The sequence below is a fragment of the Crinia signifera genome, chromosome 8 (genome assembly GCF_055691185.1).
Source record: "Crinia signifera chromosome 8, ASM5569118v1, whole genome shotgun sequence".
Taxonomy (NCBI): Eukaryota; Metazoa; Chordata; class Amphibia; order Anura; family Myobatrachidae; genus Crinia; species Crinia signifera.
In genome coordinates this window covers 166,306,986-166,327,960 of record NC_139224.1, presented here as the reverse complement: position 1 = coordinate 166,327,960, position 20,975 = coordinate 166,306,986, and the positions used below count along the sequence as shown (strand labels likewise).

The following is a 20,975-nucleotide window of genomic DNA, read 5'->3' as shown; positions in this document are numbered from 1 at the left end:
TGTCTAACATGTGTCAGTGTCTAATGCATGTCTAACACATGTCAGTGTCTAACTAATGCATGTCTAACACATGTCAGTGTCTAACTAATGCATGTCTAACATGTGTCAGTGTCTAACTAATGCATGTCTGACATGTGTCAGTGTCTAACTAATGCATGTCTAACATGTGTCAGTGTCTAATGCATGTCTAACACATGTCAGTGTCTAATGCATGTCTAACACATGTCAGTGTCTAATGCATGTCTAACATGTGTCAGTGTCTAACTAATGCATGTCTAACATGTGTCAGTGTCTAATGCATGTCTAACGTGTGTCAGTGTCTAATGCATGTCTAACACATGTCAGTGTCTAACTAATGCATGTCTAACATGTTGCAGTGTCTAACTAATGCATGTCTGACATGTGTAAGTGTCTAACTAATGCATGCCTTACATGTGTCAGTGTCTAATGCATGTCTAACATGTGTCAGTGTCTAACTAATGCATGTCTAACATGTGTCAGTGTCTAATGCATGTCTAACATGTGTCAGTGTCTAACTAATGCATGTCTGACATGTCAGTGTCTAACTAATGCATGTCTGACATATGTCAGTGTCTAACTAATGCATGTCAAACATGTGTCAGTGTCTAACTAATGCATGTCTAACATGTGTCAGTGTCTAACTAATGCATGTCTAACATGTGTCAGTGTCTAACTAATGCATGTCTAACATGTGTCAGTGTCTAATGCATGTCTAACATGTGTCAGTGTCTAATGCATGTCTAACACATGTCAGTGTCTAACTAATGCATGTCTAACATGTGTCAGTGTCTAACTAATGCATGTCTGACATGTGTCAATGTCTAACTAATGCATGTCTAACATGTGTCAGTGTCTAATGCATGTCTAACATGTGTCTAATGCATGTCTAACACATGTCAGTGTCTAACTAATGCATGTCTAACATGTTGCAGTGTCTAACTAATGCATGTCTGACATGTGTAAGTGTCTAACTAATGCATGCCTTACATGTGTCAGTGTCTAATGCATGTCTAACATGTGTCAGTGTCTAACTAATGCATGTCTAACATGTGTCAGTGTCTAATGCATGTCTAACATGTGTCAGTGTCTAATGCATGTCTAACATGTGTCAGTGTCTAACTAATGCATGTCTGACATGTCAGTGTCTAACTAATTCATGTCTGACATATGTCAGTGTCTAACTAATGCATGTCAAACATGTGTCAGTGTCTAACTAATGCATGTCTAACATGTGTCAGTGTCTAACTAATGCATGTCTAACATGTGTCGGTGTCTAACTAATGCATGTCTAACATATGTCAGTGTTTAACTAATGCATGTCTAACATGTGTCAGTGTCTAACTAATGCATGTCTAACATGTGTCAGTGTCTAACTAATGCATGTCTGACATGTGTCAGTGTCTAACTAATGCATGTCTAACATGTATCAGTGTATAATGCATGTCTAACATGTGTCAGTGTCTAATGCATGTCTAACATGTGCCAGTGTCTAATGCATGTCTAACATGTGCCAGTGTCTAATGCATGTCTAACATGTGTCAGTGCCTAATGCATGTCTAACATGTGTCAGTGCCTAATGCATGCCTAACATGTGTCAGTATCTAACTAATGCATATCTAACATGTGTCAGTGTCTAATGCATGTCTAACATGTGTCAGTGTCTAACATGTGTCAGTGTCTAATGCATGTCTAACTTGTCAGCGTCTAATGCATGTCTAACTTGTCAGCGTCTAATGCATGTCTAACATGTCAGTGTCTAATGCATGTCTAACATGTGTCAGTGTCTAATGCATGTCTAACATGTGCCAGTGTCTAATGCATGTCTAACATGTGCCAGTGTCTAATGCATGTCTAACATGTGTCAGTGCCTAATGCATGTCTAACATGTGTCAGTGCCTAACATGTGTCAGTATCTAACTAATGCATATCTAACATGTGTCAGTGTCAAATGCATGTCTAACATGTGTCAGTGTCTAACATGTGTCAGTGTCTAATGCATGTCTAACATGTCAGTGTCTAATGCATGTCTAACATGTGTCAGTGTGTAATGCATGTCTAACATGTTTCAGTGTCTAATGCACGTCTTACATGTGTCAGTGTCTAACTAATGCATGTCTTACATGTGTCAGTGTCTAGCTAATGCATGTCTAACATGTGTCAGTGTCTAACATGTGTCAGTGTCTAATGCATGCCTAACATGTGTCAGTGTCTAATGCATGTCTAACTTGTCAGTGTCGAACTAATACATGTGTAACATGTGTCAGTGTCTAATGGATGTCTTACATGTGTCAGTGTGTAAGGCATGTCTAACATGTTTCAGTGTCTAATGCATGTCTAACATGTGTCAGTGTCTAATGCATGTCTAACATGTGTCAGTGTCTAATGCATGTCTTACATGTGTCAGTGTCTAACTAATGCATGTCTAACATGTGTCAGTGTCTAATGCATGTCTAACATGTGTCAGTGTCGAACTAATACATGTGTAACATGTGTCAGTGTCTAATGGATGTCTTACATGTGTCAGTATCTAATGCATGTCTTACATGTGTCAGTGTCTAATGCATGTCTTACATGTGTCAGTGTCTAACTCATACATGTGTAACATGTGTCAGTGTCTAATGCATGTCTTACATGTGTCAGTGTCTAATGCATGTCTAACATGTGTCAGTGTCTAACTTGTCAGTGTCTAACTAATGCATGTCTATCTATTGTCTTCTAGAAGGTAATTAGTAAATAAGTAGACGATGATTGGTTTCCATGGGCAACATCCCATCTTAGTACATTTACCCCTACGAATCAGGCTACAGAGATGAAGAAGCAGTAAGATATCTGCCCTGACTCCACGCCTGGGTACTTACCGAAACTCAGGAGTCAGCACCAGGTCCTCGTTGGCGTCTCTATATACCAGCCTGGCTGCCTTACTGACCGCTTTCTTGGCCTTTCTCAGCCTACAGCCAGTAGTAAATGGTATGAGGGTGTAGGAGCCAACTGCGAGTTCTCCCTTCCAGGCATACGTCTGTAGGGAGAGGACAGAAAGAAGTGAGCACTGGCCTGTAGTATACTATGGAGTAATCACTTCCCTCGCGGCATTGGAGAACATCCCATGGTGACACTGTAACCCCCGTTTTATAGCAGTGCTTCTCACTGTTTCCTCAGGACCCCCCGCCGCTCACATTGCCCAGATCTTCCAGCAGGAGCACAGGTGCGCTCATTACTAACTGACACATTTACTAACATTCATCATTTCACTTGTGATTCTATGAGGAGACCTGGAAAACATGCGCTGCTTGGGGTCCTGAGGATAAAGTGGCCGATTCAGACCCGAATTGGGACCTGACCCTGATTAATGGTGTTTGCGCCATGTGTGACACTCGCCGGGGTGTTTGCTCCTTAATGGGAGGGCAGGGGGCGGAAGCAGGGGGAACGCACAGCATTTTATGGGCGCTCCCACAAAAACGCTGAGCGCACTACTGCAGAAGCCGGCGTGTCGATGTCTTCTTGTGGCAGGCAGCTGATGTCACGTGACGTCCACTCCCGCCCCAGATTCGGAGGACAGCGTTCAAATGAAAAGTAAGCGAGCAGGTCCGAATTGGGCCCAACGTTTGAGGACACACTTTGTACTGGTCACTTCTTGCTCTGGCAATACATAGTAATAGAAGGTTCGGTGGACACTGTGATCTATACGCTGGCGGAACGGTCGTCGATTTTGCCGACTTTAAACCAAAATACCCCAAAATGTCTGTGCACGTGGTTCCATTTTCCTGAGGCCTGCATAAGAATTGCCTCTGTATACATTGGTACCGGACGCATTTGGTCAGCAGGTGCGATGGGAATCCAGGAAGTCGCGGTGCAATGCCCATGTGTGTGTGTAACAGGAGGAAGGCTCTTGCCTCTTTGTTCCGGAGTTCCGTTAAGGATATGAGCTGAGGATCGCCTTGTCCATCGCTTTCCTTTAGGAGAAATAAGGCAGTGTCCACTGACGTCCATGGGGACGGTTTCCCTGGGGGGAGATGTAATAGTGACTTACAAGTGACAATAGAGAAACCTCAATGAGATAACTGTGCTGACATAATAGGCTCGCCAGTGACAGGCGCACTATTGGTTTCAGCTGTACACAAGAGTATACTGACACGCATGTAACATACACAGGGCCTGATTCAAAGATGTAAGGGCTGGATGTAGCAGGGTGATAGCAATGAACACAAGAGGAACCGGATTTTACTAGATTACGATTACCCCCTTAGACCCAGCGCCGCTAAGAAACTGCATCTATTAAAATTTGACATGTGGTAAATCTACCCCTGCCGTGTCCTGCAGACGCGATATTACTGTTCAAGCGCATAACGACGATTTCTGTACATAGGTGCTGATCCTGAGCTGGACCCTGACGCAGCTATAGCTATTGCTGCCCTCGCGTCTGCTTCTTATGTTAATCCACAGCTGAGACGCCAATAGGCTTGTGTCCTCAGACAGTGTATTCCTATCTGTGTGCATTTCACCATCGGCCCCACCAGCATTACTTGCAGCTAACCTATGGCAAGCGCAGTTTGCGTCTGACTATGGCTTCCTGCGCGAAAATCGCTTTCAGCCATACGCCCTCATTGGCTTAGCCGCCGTCCGGTTACCACCCAGGAACGCTCACTAAAATTCCCAGGCCTCGCCCCTGATCCTGTACTGTGTCTCTGAGCGCTAACAATCAGTCACACTGAGTCTGAGTCACAGACGCGGCGATCAAATAGCGATTTGCGCACGAATGCTGGATTTAGTTACAGAGTGAGTGACATGTAGCATTTGGGGGAAGTATTATAGGATTGCTCCGATGTGTGACCGATGTACGCCCGTTGTCACGCTTATGTACGTGAGCTGCGGATGTAATACGCTGACAGTGGGCGCGTCTGTGGGCAATACAGCGACTGAGCAATTAGGAGAAGACCCCTGTGATCTAAATCGCAGCAGCACCTTTCAACTTCCTGCACCTTTCAATAAGGCTTCCTGTGCCTTCTGCAATTCCAATATATAGCACTAGAGGGCAGCAGAAAGCCAACATATATTAATCATAGCTACAGTACAGTGATACATACCTTCAGCTTTGCTGAGGTTTAATGGTTTGATTGTGAGATAGACCATAGACTTCTGGGACAGCTGCAGCTTATACTGATGGCTGGTTATATTGCTCTCCTCCAGGAAAAAGCACCCCTTAGACTGAGTATAAAGCCACTCCTAATAATGAGAAGAAGATGCAATTAATGCTCCGAAATCCCATGGAACAGATACATAGAATAGTATTCAATGCTGCAGCAGCGAACACGGTCTTCCTTCCACCTGCGCTCGCCGTGCTCTATGTCCGCCGCCAGCCCTCCCTCTCACCCTATTCAACTTGTCAGGAGCTCGCTGCCCCTGACAGCAAAACTTGTGTAACCCGGTGAACACAGCCAGCAGGGGGGACGGCGGCAGGCAGGATGGCATAGGCAGGGAGAGGGAGCGGCCGGCGCAGGATCCAGCAGCAGCTGCACTTCCCGCAGACCTCCGGCTCCCGCTCCCCTGACAGTGAGCATAACATACCTCCCAACTGTCACGATTACAGCGGGACAGTCCCGATTTTCGGGTCCTGTCCCGCTGTCCCACCCGCAGCAGGCATTGTCCCGCTGCGGGGGGTGGCAGTTGGGAGACCCCCCGATCTAATAGAATAGACGCTGTGCACATGCGCACAGCATCTATTCTCGTATGAAAATGAGGTCGCGGCTAATTAGCATAAGCTGCGCCCTCATTTGCATTCGCCGCGCGAGTGTCCCTATTTCCCCAACACAGAAGTTGGGAGGTATGGCATAACCCCTTGGCAGAGAGCTGCCACAGCTGCCAGCATCCCTGATACTGGCCGCCCGTGAGCTGACGTTCCCCGCATCCCCCCCCCTGGCGCTCGTGCTGAGCGTTATATTTGATCGAGCAGCGCCCAGAACGCTCAGCATATAGGCCAGTCATGTGCACTTAAACAGCGGGGAAGAGGACAAAGCCTTTGTCAGATGTAACAATATTGTTTTGTCTCAATTACTTTTGTGATCAAAACATTTTCTTGCCATAGGGCGAAACCGGTTTTTGTAGCCACTCAATTACTTTGGCAAACACAAACCATTCACGTAAGATCAGATGGGAAGTGGAGATTGTCTGGTATGAAACGTACAACTATTTATTAGCTTTTATGTTTTAAGTGTCATAACCAGTGGAGGCTCCAGAGGGCGCTGCAGCACGGTTCAAAATTCAAATAGAGAAGAAACAGCAACTGCCATTCTAAACCATAGTTGCCGACTTTTGAGCTGCCCTCTCCGGGAGAGGGCAGCCAGCTCTGTCAGGCAGGGGGGCGGGGCCATTTCCAGGACTGGAAAAAGAGGCGGTCTGGGGGCGTGGCCACACAGATGATGCCCTGTTGGGGGCATGTCTACAGCGTCACGGCATTTTAGCCCCGCCCCCCGCCGTGCAATGCCGGTATTTCAGTCATTGCACTGCGGGGGGCGGGGCTAAAATGCCGCGATCGCGGCATTTTACCTGCGGACCCCCCCGCCAAGGGGCACATCGCAGGAGCTGGGGGGGATATGCGGGAGGATTGCCACCCTTTCCGGGGGACTGGGAGGGGGACCCGATTTCCGAGACCCTCCCGGCCATTCCGGAAGGGTAGGCAACCCTGTTCTAAACTGACTCACTGGCAGTGGGTGCGGCTCCCCTATTTGAATTTTGAACTGTGCTGTAGTTCCCCCTCTCTGGGGCCGCCACTGGTTATAATGGTTACAAGGGTAAATTACTCAGCTTAATCAATCAAAGCCCATGAACGCAATCTATCATACCAATTATCATTATTTTGGGGAAATTAAAGTATGTCCCCCACCATGATAATGCTTGTGGCAGCATCCCGCCCGATCCCTACAGCTCAAATGTTCACTTTGGCGGATGTGTGCCATGGCAGCCGTTTGTCCGATTATTAGCTGTGCATCAGAAATCCTTGGGAGTTACATACACACTAAAGACTGAGCTCTGGAACCATGTGACCACACTAATGTGACTTCTCCCAGGGTACCGCAAGTCGCTGTATAACTGGGGATCTGTGGTTTGGATGAGGTTGTTTTTTTTTAATAGTTTTTTTCTTTAAATGTATGAAGAATTACATTTATGCATTAATAGTTTCCTGTACTAATATTGCTGTATTGCATCTTAGCAATATAATCAAATCTGCACTGCCCAGTACAGTATACCTCATAACAGTTGATTTTGCCATGTAATTGATTGCTGCTTTAAAAAACATGGGAAAACTCTCCCTAAATCTCTCACTCTGAAACTCTCACCCTATTACATTTGGCCCTATATATATTTTTTAAAACCCCCTTGTAGTTAAAGTAAGTACCTGTGGGTGGCGCTGTTTTACATACAACCTTTGGTACTTGTTTCCTAGCACGGCCACAATCGCGGGCATCATGTACCTTTAAGTTAAGGTACACGATCCCCGCGATGGACCCGATTTCCTTTGAAATCAGGTCCATTTTGCAGGCAAATGTAAAAAATCGGGGGCATCGCGTCGGTCGGGACCATTAACATTGGTCCCGACGCGACCGACGCGATGCCCCCGATTTTGCCATAGGCTTCAATGTTAAAATATTTTTTAACATTGAAATCGGGAGCATCGCGTCGGTCTTGTGCCATTATAATGGCACAAGATGAGATGGACTTGATTAAGTCCATCTCACATAGTGAAAAATGTGAAATGGGCCAATATGACCCATTTCACATTATATATGGCCCCGTCGTCACCCCACGATAGACGCCAACCCGAAGCGTGGCGAGCGCAGCGAGCCCGCGAGGGGCGGCGGTGCGCGGTGGTGCGCGTCCTCCGACCTTTTCATTCCCCTACTATCCACGTCGGCGTGGAGTTGAGAATATATAGTGTGGCGAGCGCAGCAAGCCCCGCGAGGGGACGCGTATACCTGTGAAGTTATACGCGTCCCCTCACCACGCTTCGGGCTCGGTGGATCGCTGCGCTCGCCACACTATATATTCTCAACTCCACGCCGACGTGGATAGTAGGGGAATGAAAAGGTCGGAGGACGTGCACCGCCGCCGCTCGCCACGCTTCGGGTTGGCGTCTATCGTGGGGTGGGGTTCACAGGGTTAAATTTGGGGGTCTAGGGAATATTTTACATTGAATCCAATGTAAAATCGGGTCCCAGGGACCCTATTCACATTTGATTCAATTAAAAAATCGGGTCGGTCGCGTCGATCGCATCGCATGCGATGGACGCAATTTTTCCGACACGACCACCCCGATGGAAATCGGGGTGGCCGTGCTAGGAAACAAGTACCCAACCTTTTTTGCTAATTCATGTTTATACCAGGAAACAGTATTAGCATCACAATAATAAATGAACGCGCGCCTGTGTCATAACAACTACTCCAGGAATAAAGTGAATATAAAGCTAAATACATTTTGATATGTAGTCTATGTAACGGAGGAAGCGGATGATAGATGACAGAACAATCCTTACAGTGCTGTAGCTGCTGTCTGGGCTGATTACGCGGCTTCCCCAGAAATAGCCGTTATTTTGTAATGTAACGTAGGAAATAATGTCATTGTCAAGATATTTACGATTTAAAGGCGGTTGGGGGTGGACGAGACGACAAACCTGGAGTTGTTATTTGGAACGAGAACGCGCCCCGGGAGGGCAGTGACTGGCGTATTTTCAGCTGGCGTTCTGTAATCATTTTATGTCCCCTCCACACCTCCCGGGGGCCACGTTAATTGGAGCCGGGGCAGTTTGCGCTTTATGGCCCTGTTATTTGCGGCTGTTATTTAAGGGTGCGCACAGTAATGACATAAAAACAGGAACCTTAGTGAAGTGCGAGTGAGGTAAAGGACAGCGAAGAACAATGATCAATAATAACACTCTACAAATATTGACTCTGGAAACATTAGCTGATGTGTACCCCACAGGAGCGGCTGTGCCGGTGATTTATCAGAGGCGCTAAAACTAGGCTCCTAAATGAAAATCAATGGACGGTTTAGGAGAGAGGTGGGAGCGGCTGGTTGTCAGGGCACGACAGGTGGAACGCGGTGGTGTCTTACCCAGCAAGGGTTAATCGCAGCGCTACAATAACTCCCCGCCACTGCTGGTGGCATGACATCGACGGCGCAGCACTGTCTGTGTCATATATAAACTATAATGCACAGAGCCAAGCCTCCGCTATGTGAAATCAGACCCCGGGGCCGGTGCGGGGGGGGGTTATATGTATTTGTATGTTTATTACTATAGCCATCCTTTAAAGAAAAATCCAATGCAGATAATAAGCGTCTATGTGTAAACCATAAGGATACGGCATCTAGTGATCGAGCCTCAGCCCTTGGGGCTCATACATGTCAATGGCCAAGGGGTACAGTACATTTATACTACAGGCTATTACAGAGAGGAAAACAATGGCCGCAATCGGTGATTATCTGGGAGCCGTGTCCTCATGCAGGATCATTATAGTTGGCGGCCCAGTGGGTAAATTACTGACACCCCTCCTCATTGCTACACTTGCGTTGAAGATTGAGGGTCACCAATATCAATCCTGCTTCAAGCATGCTCAAAAACTGTCTGCAGTATGGGGGCAACCATTTTCTAAGTGTCACTTTTCATTATAGCAGCAGGAGCCGGCGCCGGGAGAGACAGGACCGTGACCGCAGATGCGGCAGGCTAGGTACCGGCAGCCAGCAGCGGGTAACTATAGCCCCGCAGACCCCCCGGGCACCCACACTTTCTCTGTGCCTCCACCGCCACCACGGGGGCTGCGGAGCTATAGTTACGCCACTGAGCTCCCTCTATACATATCCAGCAAGTTTGAAACAGATCAGTGTCCCTGCGAAAAATGCTTTCATTTTCTGTTAAGGAGTAATTTGTCCCATCGAGTGGTCTCTAGTGGTCACTGGCGGTACGGCACCTCATAGAGGCGAGTAGTAGTTAGCATTTTATATATGTAAAGATATATTCTATGTATTCATGAAAAGAAGCCCTATATTGTTTTCCATGCTGATTAGGGTGGCCAATCCCGGGATCGGGATCAGCGTAATCCTGGGATTTAGCCCCTAAATTGCCAGGATTTAAATCCGGAGATTGGAGTTTCCAATCCCGGGATTTCGGAGTTTCCAATGCCGGGATTTCGGGATTAGACTGCCGGGCAACATCTGAGCATGATGCCCGGCTATTCCCGATGCCCATCGGCGGCCAGCGGCTCTGCGCAGCACGACACGGTCAGAGGTCGCGCGGCGCAGCCTGTAGGGCTCTCTTCTCCTCCCACTCTCTCTCCCCAGGCGCTGCTGCTGCTTCCTCCGTTTCCTCTGCCCTAATGCTGACACACTGATGCAAAGATGGAGAATCTTGCCACTCACGGAGGTGCAGTTAGGCCCAGAAGGTACTGCAGGTGTTACTACTCCAAGGTGAGGGGGGTGTGTTTCCTATTCACTGTGTGTGAATTCTGTAATACAAACTTGCTGGCTTTCCCTGAAGGTCCGATATATATCATCCGTTTGACTGAACAACTGATATATCGATGGACCATCGGTCAGTGGTTACCAGCAGTATATCTGTGAACAGCAGCGTTCACAGATGTATCACGTTGCCTGTGCAAAACAGCTGATGCCCCATCGTGCTGTGTGAACGGCGATCCACCATCCACCCGGTGATTGATAGCTCAACTGAGCGGGCGCATGTAAGTGCACCCACCCGTTGTGACATCAGGCAGGATGGATTGTATGGAGATCACGTTGCCCAATCCGAAGAGAGATATCTCTGCAGATCAGTTGTGAAAGTATCAATATAAAAGTATATTTCATGTTCTGTGGACTATTGGGGTTAGCACATGCGCCAAAATTTCTTTGAGTTTCGCACTTGTCGGATCGTTCGCTCCAGGATGGGTGGGCAGGGGCCGGACACAGGGGACCGTCCAGCATTTCATGGGTGTACATACATATCTATGCCTGCTTGGGCCAGGTGGCTGAGGTCACATGACGTCAGCGCCAGCCCCGAATAAGCCCATCTCCGGCCAGAAAAGAAGTCAGTCTCGCCTTGCTGTTATTTGCGAAGGGAATAGAAATCATTCGATGGTGAGCGAACATCAAAGATTTTTCTTCTGTGCAGCCGCATGTGAGCGGATGTGTATGTGAGGAGATTGAGGCGGGGCGCCGTTGACCCGCTTGGGTCTGAATCGGGCCATAGGGTCGCTCCGATACTGCTGTGCTCGCCATAGGTTACCATTAGGGATGGCCATCGACCATCGATGATTCTAAATTATTGATGGTTCATGGCCGATGTCAAATACTTTAGCCATCGATGGGGGGAGAACCAGATGGTTTCCCTCCATCGATAGAACAGCAAAATTATGTTTTGCTTCTTTTTTTCCTTCAAAGTGCCGGGACACGGAGCATAGCTCCGCCCCCCCACCCACACCTGCGAAGCCCCGCCCCGTGTTTTGATTGGCCCACAGGCCAATCAATCAAACACAATGGATGACCATCGATATGTAAAAAATATCGATGGTCATCCATAGCATAGTTTAGCACTATCGATGGCAACCATCGATGGCAATGGCAACGATGGCCATCACTAGTTACTATTCCTAATCATAGTCCACGTGAATAGAAATTCAAGCAAATGTTGGGAAAACACATGAAACCGCCCCAAAAAATGTGTGTGTTGTCCGTGATCATTACGTGTGTTGTCCGTGATCATTACGTGTGTTGTCCGTGATCATTAAGCATTGTCAATCTATTGTACATCAAACATACGAAGCTGATCAGTTGACTTTGTATCTATACAGTGTAGATGAAGAGCAAAAGGTTTTATATCACCATCAATATCAGATGAGAAGACCAATCACAGAGCTTTTATTCCAGGCCTGGCCAACTGTGAAACTCCAAGTCCCAGCATGCATTGCCACAGTTTTGCTAATAGTGAATGTTAAAACTGAGGCAATGCATGCTGGGAAGTGTAGTTTCACAACAGCTGGAGAACCACAGGTTTGGCCACGTCTGTTTAATACGATTCCCACTGCTGCCGCTGGCATTAAAGCCGCCTGACCCTCATGTTACAGGTATATCACTATGCAGGAAACGTTCTGACAAATACAAGTGGAAATCACCTGTAGGTTTTTGGGCTCCGGCAGCTTGGGGCTCTTCGCGCTGGGTGGCGCCATGTTGATCACCGTACTCATCGTTGCTTTGTAGCTGCGAGCCGATGATGGGCGTGGCGACTTGCCTTCCACTATAACCAATAAACGAGGTTTGACCATAATTAGTTCACTGGAAATGTCATCGTATCACGGCAACATAACTGCGCCAGGCAACAGGAAGGAAGGGAGAGCAGATAATGAGCCGGGTTAATGTTTTATATGACCAATAAAAGTAACAGATTTGTATTTAATTGCTCTTTGGTCACCCGGCTGCACCTGGCTTGTGTCATAGGGCTGCAGGCAATGGAGTTGTGGTGTAAGCAAATATCCAGAAAACTCGTACAGAGGCGCGGCTGAGATTCAGGCGCACAGTATTGGAAATGTACTGGATATGTTCCGGGCGTTCCCAGGTGGGGACTATTAAGATGCAGGGAAAAGGTCCATCGTTGGGGGAGCGAGTTATGGGAGTGTTAGCATTGGCGAAAACCGCTTTCAATTCGACTAAACCATGTGAATTTGTGGCAATTTCGCCTATACGCGCGGTTTTCGCCAATGCTGGATTTTTCACCCAGGCAGGAAATCGGCGCTGGGATTGAATAGACGGTGTCAAATTCACCCAAAAAAACAGGCGAGACCTGACTATTTTTCACCTAGTGAAACTTTCGGCCAGGATTGAATACAGGCCTCCATCGCTCACATTGGAGGCCAGGTCTGTACATACTGGAGGATTTCTCTCATGCACAGTGGTTAGTAAAGCAGATGATACTGATACTAATATGCAAGCACAGCGTCTGTCTGATGGGGAGCGAGTGGAACAATTTTAGGACCTCGGGTGGGGAATTAACTATAAATATTAAGAATGTGATCTCGCTCCACGTTCTCTCAGACTCGCCTTTCTGTGGTGTTGTGTCGCCATCGTTAGGCCTCTGCGCTCGCGGAGATGTGGAGCGCTCAGGAGATGTCTCGACGTGGCTTCCAAACTGCTGTCGCTTGGCCCGACTGTTAATGTCCATTCTGTCGGCCGAGGTCTTGGCACATTGGTCGCAGGTACTGAGGAACACATTGCAGAACTGCGCAAAGAAAAGGGGGCGACATTATGGCCACTTCTACACCAGCAAAGCGTCACATGACGCGTTTCAGTTTTCTTTTATCTGGAACCAACAATGGAAGGTGCAGATCTCAGTGCTACACACTAAAGATGGGCACACACTGGGCGACATTTCGTCAGCGTTATGGACGATATCGGGAATACTACCCCTCTTCTTTTTTTTTTTTTTTTAAGGAAATTTAGCAAAGATTGCAACAAGTAGCTCCCAGCCAGCACAGTGTGGAGTGGTCACAACCTAGCGGCGTCCAGGCCCACACAGCTGAAAGCAGGTCATTCTAAAGGCCCCCATACACTATGCGATTTTGGGCCGATTCCATGCGATTTCGGCACTTGGGCCGATAAATCGCGTGAAATCGTCCCAAAATCGCATGTGTTTGACATGTGATCCGATCCGATGCGCGGTCCCGTGCGCATCGGACCGGATCAGGAGGTCGGACGTTCAGCAGGTACGATCACGTCCGACCTCCTGCAGTGGGCTGGGGGGGGAATGAGTGCCCAGCGGGGGATGCCGGTGACAGTGGGGCGGGCAGCGGTGATAATCCTCATGCTGTCACTCAGCGGGCGGGCAGCGGCGGCTATTACATCTTTAAAATAACATGTCAAATGACTATCCGCCTTCTGATTGGCTGAGATAGCGCACTCTCAGCCAATCAGCGGCCGGCTAATCAGCTTATCACCGCCGCCCACCCCACTGTCACCGGCATCCCCCGCGGCACCCAGAGATGCTGCTGCCAGCCCCCACTGCCGCCGCTGCTCACCGGCACCGCCGGTGCCCGCCCCCCCCCCCCCGCTCCTCACCGCCCGGCAGCTCCCTTGTTTATTTTATATGTGATAAATCTTATGCGATTTATCACATGTAAAAAGTGGCAAATCAAGTGCCACATTGTATGTGAGCTTCCCGGGGAGCTGCCGGGCAAATCGCAGGAGTATTGAGTCCGACTTGTCCCTAGGACAAGTCGGCCTAATGTATGGGGGCCTTAAGGCTGCATCTACACATTACGTTTTGACAAGTCCCTTTTAAAGGGACCTGTTTGTCAGGAAGGAGTCTGCACATTTAAATCTTTGGTTGCATCTACACAGTGAATTTAGCCAGGTGCAGTAGAACAGGAGCTGTTTGGCAGGATGCTTAGTCAAGAGGGGGAGCGAATGAACCAGAATAACCCCCAATATGTTTCGGAAACTTTTCCAGTATGTCATTTAAATTGTTACCATTATGAAATAATGAGGGTATACAGGGAGACTCGTGTGATTCAGGGCACGTACCTTGTTGTAGTCCAGTTTTCCGCCGCTGTTTACGTCAGTGAGCTGGAGCACAGCGTTCACCTCCTCCTGAGACATCTTCTCTCCTTTCTGTGGACAGCGGAGTAAGACTCAGATCATAGGTGGCTTCAGGATACAGTGAGGAACCCACGTTCCTATATGTTACATCGGTGCGGGGACAGTTCTAAAATGATCACGCCTCTACTGGCACGGACATTGGCAAGTTACTTTATAATGGTTCCGATAGCGCAGGGGGAGTGGCATCAGGACATACCTAACCGGCTTAAATGGCGCTGTAGTTCTAGCGGTCTATAGTGGCGTTTCATGCTAGACTCTAGTTTTAGGGTCACCAGCGGTAATAAATGAGATCTCTGAATGTAAGGATCCGCAGTACGTACCATAGTGAGGACTTTGTGCAGGTCGCTATGTAGAATGTATTCCTTGCCAGCGGGATCCATTTTGCGGAACGCTTTCAGAAGTTCCGTCCTGCTGGCCGGTTTCTCTTTTTTCAGAATGGCACAAAAATCATCAAAGTTTAGTTCCTTGGTCTTTGCGGTCCAGTATCTGCTGAGAGTCTTGTTAGATGGGTTCCGGCCGGCCTGCTGCAGAACTGGAGAGAGAGAGACATATATCATTAAATTGTATTTTATTTATATGGCGTCACAAGGGTTCCGCAGCACAGCAAGTACATAAACAGCTGACCGAACAAGGAAACAGTGACTTCCAGTACAAGGCAAGGCAGGACTAAGGGGTTGGGATCATTTGGTCTACAGCATTATGGTCGACAGTCATTAGGTCGACACCATTAGGTCGACATGGGAAAAGGTCAACATTGGTCTAGGTCGACATGGGAAAGGGTCGACATGGTTCTAGGTCGAAAGGTCATTAGTTCGACGAGTCACTAGTTCGACATTGTGTAGGTCGACAGTCAAAAGGTCGACATGGGGTTTTTCACTGTTTTTTTTACCTGAATGTCAACACAGTCGACATGTACACAGTTTAAAGTGCACCACATCCCCTGTGAGTCGGGCACGGTGCCTTGCTACGCTTGGCCCACTATTTTATTCTCCCACCACACCCTAGTGGATGGTAGGGCATGAAATACCGCCTGTCGGCATATGTCGGCTCAAAAAACAGTGAAAAACTCCATGTCGACCTTTTAACTGTCGACCTAGACATTGTCAAACTAATGACCTGTCGAACTAACGTCCTGTCTAACTAATGACCTTTCGACCTAGAACCATGTCGACCTAGAACCATGTCGACCTAATGGCGTCGACCATAATGCTGTAGACCAAATGACGCATCCCGGACCAAGTACGGGATCCTGCCACTAGATCGATCCTATGGAGGTCGACATGCATTGGGTCCACCATTGAAGGTCAACAGGGCTTATGTCGACACCTGAAATAGGTCGAGTTTATCATTTTTTTTATTAGCCGTCATGCGGCAACAGGCGTTATATCATACTTTACCATCCACTACGGGTGTGGCAGGAAAATAAAATAGTGTGCCCGAAACATGGCCAGCGGACACAGTACACTTTTGGGACAATATAATGTGAAAACCCCATGTCGACCTTCCCATTGTTGACATAATGCTGATGCTCGACAATCAAAAAATCTGCACTTTTTGACGGTTTTGGGTACAATTTACATTCGACCTATTCAATTAAAGTGCAGATTTTTCAGGTGTTGTATAGGGCTCCGACAGTCGGGATCCCGACAGTCATTAGCCCGACGTCGGGATCCCGACAGTCATTAGCCCGACGTCGGGATCCCGACTGGCCGGACTTGCGGGCTCACTGCGCTCGCCACCTATTCTATTCTCCCTCTATGGGGGTCGTGGACCCCCACAAGGGAGAATAGCTGGTGTCCGTTGGGAACCCGTCTGTCGGTATTTTAACAGTCGGGATCCCAACGTCGGGTAAATGACTGTTGGGACCCTGTCCGGCACCCGATTTTTCAACTGTCAACAAATCAGGTGCGGTCAAAACATGTGGCTCAGCGAATGACTCGCTGATCTGTGAGATTTTTGTCGAAATTGCAGCCGATTTCGAGTTTCTTTAACCATGTTTCGCAGAAGTAGTTTTGACTTTTAAAAAAGTGAAACTGCATCTATGAAACATGTCGAAAAACATCCGCAATTGAATAACAGCTTTATAAATACTCAGCTGTGAGTGTGACCAAAAAGATCCGAATACAGCATTATTTTCCCACACTGTATATACTGTAAATATGGGGCCTGATTCAGTACCCGTCGCTGAATTGCTAAAAATTGCAATTCGACCGTATTAGCAATTATAAGCATGCGCAAGGATTTAAACTGTGGTCACATTATGGATAAGTGACACCGGGGACGATGATAGGGCAGTGACGTGGCATTCTGTGGGCGTGGTTCGGACAATGGAGGCCTAGCCGGACCGTTTTCGGAGTGGTTCGTGGCAGCTGCATGACATAACACGCAACCGCTGCGATCCAAAACATGATGTCCCGGCGTCTTACTTCACCAACTAAGCTGTGCCGGCGGGGGCTGCCCTAGTTACAGTATGTGAGGGCTTTGCAGCTCTGTGAAGCGATTGCAATTATTTTGCGATCGCATTGTGCGGTGGGACCCGGAATGCTGGCCGGCCTTGCCCTGTGCTGGTCAGCCCCTTAGGTAAGCAGTTGTGGTTTTGTGATTTTTTTGCAAAATTACAACCGAAGCTGGATTAGGCTCATGGGTTTGTTCGGTTGTCTTCATTAGCACAAAGGGTGGTATTCAATTGTTATATCCCACCTGGGGTGAAATGTAATAGGATGAGAGATCCAGAAAGTGAGAGATTTGGGAAGAAAGCTCCAGTTTTTTTAAAGCGGCAATCATTTACACTGCAAAACCAGTTTGATTTTGCAGTGTACATGATTGCTGCTTTAAAAAAACTGGAGATTTCTTCCCAAATCTCTCACATTCTGAATCTCTCATCCTATTACATTTCACCCCTGACCTCCAATTTAAAGAGACGGGAGATCGTAGGGCGATATTCAATTAATCTATTTTTTTGCACCTATAGCCCTCATTATGGTCAGGATTAGCCTCACATTTGCGCATTTCAGCCCACCACCCCCCGGGGATAGCGAGCTGAAATGCTGGTGAAAAACAACTGAATACCGCCCAAAGTTATATTCTTCTACCTAACGTAAATATCACACAGAATAACTACACTTCCATTCAAATACACCATTAGCGCATTGTTACCACGAAAGCTTTTGGGAGCAGCGTTATTCCCTAACAGCGCTCCCCAGTGTCCAAGTAACCATGAAACATTGCTGCGCTGACCGTCTAATAACTCCTTCAGAGATGGGAGTACCACTGTCCAGTTCACTGCTCTATTAAACGTATCTAATAACGTGACCTGCATCCTTATATCCTGAGAATTATTACCTTCCATGAACCTTATTCTCCATCCTACACATTTGCTGCCCGCGGGTACGGTTGAGATTGCGTAGGCTGTTAACCCCTTAGGCCCTGGATCCTGGCCGGCAGCGCTCGGCGGTTTAATCATCATTTAACGACGGGAAATATTTGGTATTCTAACAGCCTGTTCTCTGCGACCTTGACACCGGCTCTCGTATAATAATAATTGGTCAATTGCTTAAGTGGCTCGTGGAAGGAGATGAAAGACATAACAAGCCGAAAGGAGATAACATTTGTTCTCACTGCTACTATTTTTGAAGCAGAATTATTTGGAACCTGCCATTAGCTGCTGGGGAAAAAAAATCTTTTGCCCTAATGTTGAAAGCCTTCATTAGGCTGAGCACATCTGCTGAATGTGACCGCTTGTTAAACTATCCGTGCCGTAATTAGGATATCATGACTGAAAAAATCCAACGTGTCATCGGGATTTATCTCTCTATCAACGTACCAGAACGGCGCAGTGTAACCCTCGGTGTGCCGACTGCCACCAATCCGCTGCATTGGGGAGCTTCCTCTCGCTGGGACTGGTGTGATGCCTCCGGGTATCGTTTTGTGCCTCGTGCCTCAGTGGTGTAACTGGTTCCTAGTACATGTATAGGCTGCTCAGACAGAAATGTTGGTTCACCTCTCGAAATGACTGCCCCCGCTACAAGTTATTAGCTAATATATACCAGTAACGTGTTTTGAAGACGGATGGGAGAAGTCCGATTTTTGGGGGTCGTTCCGACAATCAGGGCGATTTGTCGGCAAGTCGGAGGCCCCAATATATTTTTTTTAAAGTGGCAGATTTTCTAGCACGCCACAGTGAATTTGCACATGTCCAAGGTGGCTGACACTGAAACAGGAAGAATGTGGGAAGAACGTGGGAAATATGGGGAGATGATTGTGGATACCCACCCCCTACTGCTCGATATCTACACCAACATTCTCTACCTTTGCCAACCCATGAGATTATTGTTTTTTCTGGTTTATCGGCACAACAATCGTTCATACACATTATACAATAAATCTGTCCAGACAACCGATTTTTGGCAAATTGCTAAAAAATTTATAACTCTACGGGTACAAGGCCTGCAGCTGTAGCAAGGACCGAATGGGAGGAATTTATCATTGGGTATGAGGACACGGCTCCTTAATTCCTGTTCTAGTCCTTTCTGCACATTGGGGGCTAGTGCAAAAAAACACCATTTATCGCGACTTTCAGCAGATGGCGCAATCATCAAAAAAAATAGGAAGCGTGGTAGTTGCATGCGTGGCATGAAACGCACACAGTGCCAAAGGTCGAATCTGGGGCCTGAATCGAGTGTGGAAATCGCTATTTGGTGATTTCTGTACACGCGCGAGTCCTGAAACTGCGATCACAGTTGATTGCCGTTCCAGAGCTGGCCAGTAGGCGGCGATGTGGAACATGGCTGGGCTGCGCAGCCAGGGCCAGTGAGGAATATGTGAGCACTTTGCTGTGTAGCGGAGCACTCGATTTTTGCTTCTATTGAGGGTGAAGAGAACCCATTTAGAACTTCAAACAGAAACCAATAAACCATTATATCACAATGCAACCAAATAAATCTACTGTTAGTAAATGATCTATTTGGAATATAAGCACTGCATATCGGATAGTGCAGGGGTTCCCAATCTTTTTTGAATCACGGCACCCTACAGTATCAGAATTTTTTCACGGCACCCCTAGGCCCAAAAAAAACAACCAAAAAGAAAACCAGAATACAGTACATATAATATTAAGTAGATATGGTTTATAATATGTGATTCTTAGGTTCAGTTATGTGGTAAAGGGCAGGATTTGCTTCTGTTTGTACACACACCACTGGCTTTGCCCATAAATAATTCACTATAAATAATTTGAATTGGTCCTGGACCACCAACCCGGGGCACCCCTGCAAGTGTCCTGAGGCACCCCAGGGAGCCACGGCACACAGTTTGGAAACCACTGGGATAGTGTGTCGGTACTCCTGCGGGACATTGTTAACGAGAACCCCCTCCACACGTGCGCACAAACCATCGGTGTACATGTATACGCTGGCACCCCATCGGGCCCCTTATAGCGGTGATTTCACTAGGAACACATATTGGCCCTTATTCTAGTTGATTCGGGCGGATGCGTATTTCGGACAGGAACCGAGTGTTCTTAGCCCCGCCTACCGTATGGATCGCTCACCCCGTCCGAATGCGGTAAGACGCCGAACGAACGGTCCGTGAGTGGATGTTTCATGTGAACAACTCCCCCATCTGTTGGAACCTCCCCCATCATTCGATGGTCACCAACCATCGAATGATGGACCGAGCGATCAGACAGCTCCGAGTGCTCCAGACCACTCGGACATTTCTTTGTGCGAAAGCAGGGATATGGGCGGGCAGCTGACATCTGGCTATGTCAGCTGCCCACCCCCCACACGCGCGTCACGGCCGGATTACCATACGTACGCCCATCATTTTCATGAGAACGCCCAAGAAATGCGGGGCGTACACATATGGTAACGAGCCCAAACAGCCCTTCGCGCCCCTCTCCGACCCCTGCTCGGATGGTCCCGACCGCAGAATTCACGTAGTATTCAGACGTGCGCGGCGTACGCACATGCGCAAAAACAATATATCGGCCGACTCAATCAGAATAAGGGCCATTGTGTAAAGCTTAAAAATCAATCTTTACTATATTTTCCCCATAGTGTATGCAGTGAGCCCTTGCAGAGTCCGCAGATACAACAGCTAACCACAGAGTCAGAAGGAGGCTTCTATTTAACCAAGGAGCCTCCTGCTACGTCAGTAGCTCTGAACCGCTTCCACCCTGTGCTGTGCCTTAGGAGTCTTCTGTTAGAACCTTTCATAATGTAATCAAGCTTTGATGTAATGGTTAGCGTTACTGCCTCACAGCGCTGAGGTCATGGGTTCTATCCCCACCATGTGTTATATATACGGGGCAGTACGGATGGTGTAA

At 47.7% G+C, this 20,975-nt stretch overlaps 1 protein-coding gene across 2 annotated transcripts in view; it reads right to left on the bottom strand.

The window, feature by feature from the left end:
• EFCAB7 (EF-hand calcium binding domain 7) overlaps positions 1-20,975 on the bottom strand; it is a 44,772-nt gene that overhangs the window by 11,982 nt on the left and 11,815 nt on the right. For both annotated transcript variants that reach the window (XM_083157678.1, XM_083157677.1), the window contains exons 3-9: positions 14,971-15,182; positions 14,576-14,662; positions 13,097-13,274; positions 12,175-12,296; positions 5,103-5,241; positions 3,912-4,021; positions 2,880-3,037 (exon numbers count right to left, since the gene is read on the bottom strand). In XM_083157678.1, the coding sequence (XP_083013804.1) occupies positions 2,880-3,037; positions 3,912-4,021; positions 5,103-5,241; positions 12,175-12,296; positions 13,097-13,274; positions 14,576-14,662; positions 14,971-15,182 (1,006 nt within the window). The remainder of the gene's footprint in view (positions 1-2,879; positions 3,038-3,911; positions 4,022-5,102; positions 5,242-12,174; positions 12,297-13,096; positions 13,275-14,575; positions 14,663-14,970; positions 15,183-20,975) is intronic.